This window comes from Fundulus heteroclitus, chromosome 7 (genome assembly GCF_011125445.2).
Source record: "Fundulus heteroclitus isolate FHET01 chromosome 7, MU-UCD_Fhet_4.1, whole genome shotgun sequence".
Lineage (NCBI taxonomy): Eukaryota > Metazoa > Chordata > Actinopteri > Cyprinodontiformes > Fundulidae > Fundulus > Fundulus heteroclitus.
In genome coordinates, this window is record NC_046367.1 from 12084926 (window position 1) to 12096203 (window position 11278).

At 41.8% G+C, this 11278-nt stretch overlaps 1 protein-coding gene across 2 annotated transcripts; it reads right to left on the minus strand.

The window, feature by feature from the left end:
* Nucleotides 1-203: 203 nt before the first annotated feature.
* tent5c (terminal nucleotidyltransferase 5C) lies at nucleotides 204-4097 on the minus strand. 2 transcript variants are annotated; one of them, XM_021310580.2, is made up of 2 exons: nucleotides 3744-4097; nucleotides 204-1908 (listed from the first exon to the last, which is right to left on the minus strand). In XM_021310580.2, the coding sequence occupies exon 2, from the start codon at nucleotides 1884-1886 to the stop codon at nucleotides 735-737; it is 1152 nt and encodes a 383-aa protein (XP_021166255.1). In that variant the 5' UTR covers nucleotides 1887-1908; nucleotides 3744-4097; the 3' UTR covers nucleotides 204-734. The 2 variants fall into 2 exon arrangements, with proteins under 2 accessions (XP_021166255.1, XP_021166254.1); XM_021310579.2 differs by having other exon boundaries at nucleotides 3739-4097.
* Between the last annotated feature and the right edge of the window lie 7181 nt (nucleotides 4098-11278).

Genomic DNA, 11278 nt, shown 5'->3' on the forward strand with positions numbered 1-11278 from the left:
ACATTGTCAAGGATGATTACATTTTTAATTAGACGAAGCGAAACCGCGGCGCTGATTTCATGATTTCAGGTCCGACTGATGGTTATCGCTCTCCTCACTTTCCCTCAGGAACTACAACCAACCATCCAAGCTTTTCTTTTAGCACGCACATACTTAATCTTCCCCAATACAACATTATTCCCCCAGTTTTGTGATTTCCCCCCCCCCCCCAGCCTTTTCATTTTTCTCTCTCTCCCTCTTTTTTTTTTTCCTTATTTTTTTTTTTTAAACAAGAAGGAGCTCAAACTTAGAGCTACAGCGTTTCCTTGTCCCTTTTCTTCTAACATTAGTTCATACGCAAAACTCTGGAGGGGTAAACTTGATACCTAGAGGTTAAGGCACGAAAACATCTCCATTAAGATTAAAGGTATATACACCAAGAAAAAAAAAAAGCCAAAAAAAAAAAAAAAGCCAAAAAAAAAAAACACTTAAAAACGTTAACACCTCTGCAGAAAAGGAATGAGAAAGAATTCCAAAAAAAAACAAAAACACCAACAAAAAGCAAAAAACATCTGTCCACTGAAAATGTGCCTTTAAGAGAAACAGCATTTATTGCCACTGTGTTATTTTTCTGACATTTTTCCCCCTCTTTTAAATTTTTTTTTTCTTCTTCTTTTACATGTTTTTATGCCGAGTCGCTTCCTTTCCTCCTCTTTTGAAAACACAGCCGCGGCCAAGCCTTCCCGTTCCTTTCATCAGTTACATGGCAGCCATGTTGGAATGTTCTGGTTGGCCACGTAGTAGTTGCTGAAGTTGTGGTCTCTGATGTACGGCGCCGGCTGGTAGTAGCAGGTGACGCAGGAGGCGTCCGGGATGGCGCTCTGCTCCGCCAGCACCCTGAAGGCCATCAGTGAGAGGAGATGGAGGGTCTGCCGCCGCTCGTGGCCCATAAGGCACACGGTGCTCTCGTCGACCACCTTCCTCAGGATCTGGAGGTAGTCGTACTTGCTCTTCTCCTCGCCGATGAAGTGGCTCATCAGGTACGCTTCCACCTTGCGCTGCTGCTCCCCGATGTCAGGGAAGTCTATGAAGAAGCGGGAGCACATGTACCTCTCCAGGGCCTTGAACTCCTCCTGATTGGCCGGCCGGAAGTCCCGCACCAGGAGGTTGCAGTACTTGAGCAGGCCGCCGCCGCGGATCTCCTCGGGTCTCTTGGTGGCGATGAGCTTGCTGCGCAGGTGGGTGAGCGCGGCGTTGAAGTCTCCGTACACGCTCTCCCCTCTGACCGCGGGGTGGGAGGCCTCGGACATGGCGGGCTGCGCCTGCTCGTAGTGGGAGAGGACGGAGTCCAGCACGATCTGAAAGGAGTCCACGCTGAACTCGAACTGTCGGCGTATGGAGTCGACGAACTTGAGCTCCACGTTGCGGCCGTGGTTGTTGGACAGGGAGATGAGGCTCCAGCGGTCCTGCTCCGTGTTGACCTTGACCAGCTTCTGGACGTACGCCTCCTTCAGAGTCATGGGGGTGATCTTCTCCTTGTTCACGCCCTCGGGCAGAAAGTCCAGCAGGATTCCCAGCACCACGTCCTTAACCAGCCTGAACTCCGCCTCGGTGGGCAAGTCCACCCTGAAGATGAAATCCAGATCTTTGTAGCTCCAGCCGATGTCCTGCACCAGCACGTGGCTGGCGGTGGAGCCGTTGAGACGGACGTCCTTCACCCGGATGCCGCTCCGCTCCAGGTGGGAGCGCACCCGCGCCACGATGTCCTTCAGCTGCACCTCCAAGGTGGGGAAGTTGCCTCGTCCGTGGACGGGCACGACCTCTGTGAGAACTTCGTTTAGCCGGCTCACCTGCTCCCAGGTGAGGTCACTGGTGGAGCTGCAGCTGGGTTCTTCCTTGTTGTCCATCCTCACTCAAGATTCAAATTCACTGAGATGAAGAAACAGACACGTTTTCAGTAGACGGCCACAGAGGAAAAAGCAAGCAAAACATACAAGTTACACACATGCTGCGGATTACAAGCAGGATGCAAGCCCCCCAATAAGAATTAAATCAGTAGGTGGGAAAAACACATCCTGGTGACCCGGGTTCAGAAGCATTAAAAATAAATGTGAAACGATCTCGCATTAGGAATTCAGTCGCCCCACAGGGTGGACTTTACCCGCCGTTATCCTGCCATCGAGCCAGAATCAGCTGATCTAAAGTAACCAGAGAAATGCTTAATTAACTCTTATTTTTTATTCCTAAAATACATGCTGGGTGCCGACTGGAAAAAGAAAAAAAAAATTTGCAGAAAACTTCAACTCGTACGTTTCCAGCACGTTTTCGTGTGCATTTGGAGGCCTCTAGAACCTTAGTGTGCAGCTGTTGGTTCCAGTGGAGTTGTCAGTGTTAAACTGTGGTTTGTTTTGTCGCCTGTCAGCATCAACTAGACGGACCCATCAGTCCATTCCTGGTCCATGGTGGTTCTCAGAGGCCTGACCTGCTGATTCACATCTCATTTTAAGGGTCTACAAAATTTAAATAAAAATAAATACTACCAATTATTGTGTTTCTAGAAGAGAGTTATTTAGTTTATCTTTCTAAATATATAAAATGGTGTAAATTAATCGTTTCAGTCATCCCATTATTGCTTAAAAGGTGCATATTCTCAATGCTATACCCATCACATACATTTTTGACGGTGTTTTATTGCCAGAGAGGAACAGATCAGCTGTAAATGCAGTCTGGTAGGAACTGGTAGTCTCCCTTTTTTATAAAGCTTTATTTTTGGATGTAGGCCTGTTTTTGGTGGATGTCCGCGTTATTTCACTGGCAGTTTGGCCGCAGAACAGTTTGATTTCATCTTGACTACAGAAGTTTTTATTGTGTGCTTCAGGCCAGGGCAGGCCAGCACGGTTATCTCGACAGATGGTTGACATTACGTTAAAAACATGAAGGCGACAGCTCAGTTGCCTGAAATGCCCGGCTGTTTTTATCAGGTGGAAACAGAGCGACTGGAGAACGACCGCTTCTTCAGCCACAGAACCGACTTTAGCGGGGCTGAAACATCCGCTCCAAAGTTTTAAAACAAAAAAAAAAACAAAAAAAACAAAACACGAATCCCGCGTTATATCAGCCGGCACGAGCGAGAGCAGAATGCGAGCACGAGACGAGCAGCTCGCGCTCAGTGACGCGCACAGCAGCCGAGCCCGTGAGCCTTCTAGAACAGTTCACCGCGCGAGCCTGCCTTTCATTCCAGAACCGCTGAGAGACAAACGCGAGCTTCCATCAAACCAGCTGCTAAATCACCCTGGCGGCCACTAAATATATCTACTGCGACTCGATTTAACGCCACACATTCAGCAAAGGCGGCCACAGATAATGTTGCATCCGTGCTGATCTAGCAACGTCGAGACCAACGTGTTTTTAATCAATTTAAACAGCTTACGCTGGAAGTCTCTCAATTTAAAAGACACCTAGCTATGAAGTTAGCCCTAATGTCACGTTTGCTAAAAAATAAACTTGGGCTAAACTCCATCCATATGGCGACGAGACTCGAGCTTTTAATTACATTCAAACGGTTTGGAGCAAACAAGAGAAGCAGTCTAGCGTTAAAGAAATTTCCAACAGTGTCACATTTTAGAGTCACTGAGACGGTCAGGGAGTTTTTAAACGTAACGGCACAATTTTTATGTACATCACTTTTCTGAACAAATGTTAGCACACGGTTTCCCCAGAATGAATACATAATAAAAAAAAAAGAAAAGGAGTACGTACGTTACCAAAAGAGTGCACTGGAAGCATTCAAAGTCCGAAAAAGATGTTGACTTCAAGCACACGCCTCCACATAATCCACTATCCGACAGAGGCACGCGCTGTGAGCTGGAAAGTCAGCGTTTGAACCACAACCTCTGCGCCAGACACGCCTGTTTTATAAAGCCGAAGTACAACCCGCTGAAATAAATGCGCCGTAGTATGACGCAGTCCCTTTTCCTACGTGGACGCCATTCAGTAACTCCAAACCAAGTTATGAGCCGAGCAACGGTGTTCAGTTGGGAGGATTAATATATCTGCCCAGAAATCCAAAACATTTATCTTCGACAGATCGACTCGGATGTTTGAGTTGCTGAGTTCCATTGTGCCAATGCGCCAAACAAAGCGTTTGATTGGTCAAAAGTGTTTTGGCGTTGCCAAGTTACCAGAAGCGTCTACAGGCGGCCGGCGTTCGTGACGTTAGCTATCACGTGGTGCGTGTTAAAGGCCATAGTGCATGAGAAATAGCCACAAATATATACTGACTGTGTTCTGTTTGGCGTTCTAGTTGTTAGACACTCAGACAAACATGTATAAGCGACTGTAATGACCACCTCTCATCCTAATATTTCTGATTTATAATCTACTTACACAATTTATCACATTATTCCTTATTGGACTCTGAGTTCAGCTGTTTTTTTTTTATTACTGTAACTTGTTTAAGTTTTTTGCTGTTTGTTGTTACTTTTTTGTATATGGTCTGTGCTCTTTATTACCTGGCAGATCTGGTGTATGTTGTCTGATTGTTTGCCTTATACTTTAGCCAGATCATTGTACTGCTTTCATTAACAAATAAACATAAACAGAGGGCAGCTATTTTCTGCTCGTTGATCATGGAAACTTTACATCCGAAAGGAAATATGGTTCCATTATTAAACTAAACATTTAAAATTGACTGAAGGCTTTATTTCCCACATGGGCAGCCAGTACGTTAAAATGCATATTTCCTTATGATATGTAAAATGTCCAAATAGGGTTAGGAAGAAGCAGGACATTTAATTTTATCCCTTTCTTCCCTGTTCATAAATCAAAAATTAAAGGTGTCCCCTTATTTAACTTTCTTAACTAAATCAAGTCATGTCAAAGGTGGTTTTTGACATTGCTCATATGGGCAGTTGCCCAGGGCAGCGTTAAAACGGGGAGTCCTTCAGTTTCAGATAAAAATGGACCATATCTGCCCCTGAGCAAGCCTCTATGCAACCATGATACTGAAAAGCTTCTTCCAAATGTATTCTTTGTGTTGTAAATTAATTTTCCACATTATTACATCACCCATATTTGTGCCAAGGAACTTGTTTTCAAACATATTTTGCATTTACCATATACCAGCACTTTATATCATCTTGTCAGCACTTTGAATCTTGTTACTGAAAAGTGCTTTATAAATAAACTTGCCTTGTTTTTGTTTACATACTGTGTTCATTTCCTTTTTTAAATGCACTTTTGAATTTATCCTCCAGTGTAGATAAAGTTAGTCTCCCTGTGAACAGAAATTGTCAGTCATTTCCAAACAGCCATTATTTTAGAATGCAGTATCTGAAACCCTACTAATACAATTAATATATAAAAAACAGCTTTGGATCTAATGTCAACCTCCGAGAACAGCCACAAGCAAAAAAAAAATGACAAACATGGTGACTCATGTCTCAGTTTTCAGTTGTTTCCTGGTTCTAAAATTACTTGTCATCTAGTGTTATGGTATCTCTAGCCTAAGCCCTTTTGACACATACAGTAAGTCCCAGTAATTTACTCGGGGCACATTCCCGGGTCGAACAAGAATTAGCGCCTTTCACACATGGAAACAGCTCACGTCACACTTTGACGGGCATATTTGTTCTACCTATTATCACCTGCAGGTGACAGTAATGCAACTGGTCAAGCCAAGCTCCAAAGAAGTCTGTCAAACGGCCGATTAGCCACAACAAACAATGGCTCCTACAGTGGTTAGTAGCTCTAAGAAAACTACGGAAGAAATACAATTTCAGTACATTTCTCAGTCAGAGGAGTGACTTGCAGACATCAGGGGAGGAGCTAAACAAAGACTACAACCATCTTACGTCATCACGCAAATGCAGTTTTATTCACACTAGAGCGGTCCTGGTAAACACGGTAATCTGGTCCCGGTAGCAGGTATGATACTCTGGCTTTGTTCAAACATAACCCTCCCTGACCTAGTAAATCACCAGTAAATTACTGGGTAAGTTTGTAAGTGTGAAATGAGCTTCTTTAATCGAATATCTTTCCAATTAATTCGCATGATGGTTCATTTATCAAAGGCTTTTTTGAGATCGGAGAAATTTCCAACTGAATGTTTTTATGACTTTACCATTGGAATAGTTGGCATCCTTGTACATGTGTGGGTTTTCACTGGGTGTTCCAGAAACAAGACTTTGTCCTGGAACTCAGTGCTGCTGGGTATTTTATACTTTTACAAGTATTTATTTAACCATAAATAAATAAATAAAAATTCAACAATTTTTGACAGTTGCTGAAGTAGAGCATGGACACTGTGATGGATTTCCATCAATTGGAAAATGAGGAGAAAAATAGATACACTTGATTTTGTTGCGGGTCCATTTAGACTTTTTTATTCAAAGTATTAAACAGAAGCTGCTCTCTCAGCCAATGAAACCTGACAGAGCCGGTACATTAGCCAATCAGAAAGAGAGTAGGGTGGGTCTTTGCAAAGCAGATATCTGCCAGTCTGAGGTTTGTTGGTGTTCCATCATTTGAACTTTTGGAAGAACATCTCAAACTGGCCACAGATGTCTTGAATGAAAGTAGTGGTGGTCAAAAGTTTTCTTTGGATATGCACAAACCAGTAAGTCAGCTTGATCGTGCGTCCTGAGTCGTGTAGTATACAGGGGGTAACATGGGGCGATTAGCCTGTCACGACCACCTCCCGAGTGAAATTCAGTCGGCCCTTGTGAGTGATCGTGGTTAATAAATTATTAAAAAATATTGCCTCAAAAGAAACCGTTGACATCACGCACAACCTTTGCCGTACATACAAGAAGCTTTAGGATGTTTTGGATGAGAGAGGAAAAGCAGAGGGAAATGATCATGACCATAATGTTGAACAAGCTCCAAAATGTCTCAAAAGGACATAAGTCAGGATGAACCAGGATGACCACTTCTGGAAAAATATCCATCTCGCCTGTTTGGAGCAACAGCAAAGTTTGAACAAAGGCTGACTTGGTCAATATTTTCCACATATGCAGATACATCTGGGGAAACAGAATGCAGTGAATCCATTGTAACGGTTTACATACTACACCATTCAGTCCCACGTCATGTTTGTATATGCCTTAATTGAGCAGCATTATACCACACATTCATTACCCACTTAATTGGTGACTTGCAGATGCCCTAGTTCTGGCTGCACTTGTGCTTTGGTCTGTGTGTGTTCAGAAATGTAGGAACAAATCATCCTTCATAACACCCTCAGTAAAATGTTAAGCACCTGCAGAAAAAAAGTCTCTGGAGTCGCCATTGAATAAAAATACATATAAACCAACACAGAAACATAAACCTACACATAAACCTGTCACTTGTATGACAAAATTATAAAACTTGTCAAACTAGCAAATAAAAAAAATCAATTTGAACATGTCAAAGGCAAAATTACTTTTAAATCCCTTCCCTGTTGTCTTCAGTATTTCAGTAGTGGAGTTTGTCTGTGTTCACCTTTTGCTGTAATATAACCTTTTATTTATAAGCACCTTAAACTCACCCTATGGATAAACATGGTACTAAATAAAATACTAAAAAGATAAATCACCTAGCAAATACTTTGAACTTGCATTCTCTTGGATAGATATGAAAGTCAGAAATTTACTAAAGGTTGTGGTTGGCCTTGTATGTTCATAGCATTGATCATGATTTATATTGAATGTGGCAGGGAGCCAGTGGAGTTAATGTACAGGTGTGAAGTAGATGATGTAACAATGAAAGCTGCTGTCTTTTGTACCAGTTACAGTTTATGGAGGTTTTCTGGGGGACAGGGAGGGAAGGGAGCTGAAAGTGTAAAGTCAGAAGGTGAGCGTACTGTGAACCAGTAAAATGAAGGAAGAACTTGATGCTGCAAAGATGAAAGTTAACCGGGTGATGTTCTGTGTGTGGAAAATGAAGGAGAGGATGGAGAGGGCTGTCCAGGGTGACACCAAGGCTCTGAAGCTGAAAGGTGGGAGAGAGGCGGGAATTATCAATACATATTTTAAAACTGCCAGATTTGGTTAAAGCTGACTTAGTACAATAAGCAAGTGTGGTACGTAATGTGGCATGATGTGCACCAGTTTGGATTGACAAATTACTGTTACCAAATTCTATGAAAACAAACTCTCTTTTTGTTGCTAATGTAAACTGCTGTCAAATATTTAGATTTTAAGTCTTAAGTAGATGGTAAATAGGAAACATGGCTCGTGATGTGTCTCTTTGCATCCTGGACTTTAATATATGACAAGAATGTAAAATTGCATTGTTGATACTTAGATCTACTGGTTTTGTTTATTGTTTTGCCAGTTTATTGGAATTTATTGGAAATTAAATGAGCAAAAACAATCTGTAACACAACAAAGCTAAAAAAAACATCACAGTTTCCACGGTTTTTATTTATGTCCATTACAAAAAAGAAACAACATTATACCAAAGAGCACTTTACTAGATGTGCAAAATAAAAAGTAACACATATAATTCATAAAACAAACTTTAAAAGAAATCATTTCACTATGAACATATGTGACCAGCCAAAAATGATTAAATGTTTCCTCCTATGAATCCTTTTTTTTATTAATCTTTTTATTTGGTTCAAGCGACACATTGTAACTACAGAAAAATTTATTTGCCGCTACTTTTAGACATAAAACATGGTCACATGACTTCTCCATACTTTTTCTCAGCTCTTTATAGAAACCAAACGAAAATAAACCAAATATGTGTCCAGAAATGGAGGATCTTATTTTAACAAAGGTATATTCAAGAGGTTCTGCTGATGGTTTCTGCCATGCAGGAATCAACAGACAGAAACTATTTTGTGGGGGAAATTCTTCAAATTTTGAGGAAGTCAGGTTTCATTCGGTCACTTCTTCAGAACGTACACACACAAAACAAAACATATGTGACCAGGATTCACTTTTCAAACTGATTTTACAACAATTAAAAACTAACTGAACACCTAAAACTGAGGAATTACAGCTAAACCAAAGTTAAAATGGAGAAGTACTTCATTTTTAGAAGCAATATGCATTGTGATATTAAACACTGTGTGCACTAAACCAGAGATTGTAAACTGTTGAGAGAAAAAAAAAAACACATCCACATCAGTATGTGAGAGAAGCAGGAAGTCAGAAGAAACCGCTCTCGCTCAGGATGCAGTTTCTTGTGTGGTGATGGGGAAACCAGGAGGTGAGTTGAAACCACTGAGTGTGCAGGGGAAAGCTTGAGGCATGTTGTAATTGTGTGTTGAGGGGAGCCCCTATACATCCTGCCGGTGCCTATAATAACAGCAGTGAAGGGGAGCACGTTAGAAAGGGGATCCCCACGCTCTCTCTGCAGACCCGCTGAAAACCGATAGAGCAAGCAGTTCTACAGTAAAGGCATGACGCTAACGTACTGACATCAGCCCAAGGCAGAAATATCATTAGGAGTTTACCTGTGCAAATTCTCATTTACCTGGGTCATCGCAACAGCGAACGGGCTCACACCAAGTAATAGCTTCTAACGACCCATGACAGTGGTGGGTGGGTAATTGATTTGCATCTGACATAGAATGTGCTTAGGAGGACGGGTCTCCATGTCCTTAAAATCAGCATCGCACCAACTACAGGTTGCTGAAGTGCGAGCGACCAGAATTGACAAAATATCCTGGAAAGGTGTCGAAACGTTTTCAGAAAGAACAGAACAAAAGTCTGGTTGCCTCCGATTTAAGCTTGTTTCCTATCAGTAGGAGGTCTTCATGATGAAGCAAGTCTTTAAGGAAACAGTTTTAACATAGGAATGAGTAAAACCATACGTTTATTCTGGTGTTCAACAAAGACTGCTGAAAGGTTCCTGTAAAAGCTCCACAACATGATTTAAGGAAGGTGCCCTGTATGAACGACTGTGTGATCCGCAGAGAAATATAATCTGGTTGCAGTTAGTCCCCTTCCCAACTATATTTGTAAATATAGAGAGTAAAATGGAGGCTAAAACAGAACCCTAAATAAGTGACGCCAATGTACATGTATTATGTATCAAGGTGCCATTCTATTGGAAGGGGCAGCATAATTGAGCGGGACAATTGAAAAAACGTAGCTGTCATCTGAGGTTCAAAGCAGTTTTCTATTGTTTCTTTGCATGTCCACTCAATGGACATCCCTCTGTGTTGTGAATAGTTTAAACACAGTAATAAAAATTCTACAGTTGTGCTTCAGTAAAAACTAAAGGGTAATGTTCTCATTTCAGCCAAACCTCAGTTGTCGGAGAGTTGGCACCAGATTGGACAATATTCTGGTATGCAAAGTTGCTTATGGTCAACTCAATACTGCAACATCACTTGGTTCTGTGGCTGCACATCGAGCCCTATGCTTGAGAAGTGACAATTTTTTTACTATTTCTCTGACCATTGCTCAGTCTGAACTTGGGGTGACTCCACTTTAGAGTGTCCTAACATGCAAAGGTGGGGTCAACCATCAGCGCTACCAGCGGCTCAGTGACCTTGGCGTGGGGCATACAGTACATGCCAGAACAGGGGGCAGCCTTTTACAAACTGTTCCCACAAAGTCTGAAACACAACACAGCCAAAAAATATCCTTACATGTGGTAGCGTCGATTGCAGCCCTGAAAGTCTGCATGTCATGATTTATGTAAGACAACTTCTGACTCAAGGAAGGTTTGGCCTGAGCACTTCCTCCGATTGCTTGATTGATTTCCACCAAAACAAAACTATTATGCTCAATAAATCATTTATGAGGCTCCTGCACCACTATAATTTAGAAGTAGAGGAGAGTGTACCCTCTATTTTTACCTAACCGTGGAACTTTGCACAGACTCTCAACAAACCTTGGTGAACATAAACACATGCATACGTGAACAGCATTCAAGCATCAGTGCGGATGGCAACACATACATTTCCATTTTAGGCATGAAGTCATGGAACTCAGTCAGTGCAAACTAGACAACAGCCTCTGCATGAATTATCATGGTAAGCCTAGATTTTAAAAAAAAAGGAGTCCAAAAGTGGGACTTAAAGGAGAGAGTTCAGAGCTTTTTAAGTGGGGTTATGTAAAAATGGTGTATGCAATATCCCAATATGTCACATGTTAAAAATGTATATTTCATTTCATTTTCATCACTTATTCATCAGTTCATTGCATAATACATATATGCATGCACATTGCAGCTAAAGCTAATTTACATCTGTAGTCTATTGAAAGTTTCATGTTAAAACAAACAACAATAAGACAATTTGTACATACTGAGCATTATCCCTAAAGATAATCTCCCAACTTCCACCCACACACTCACA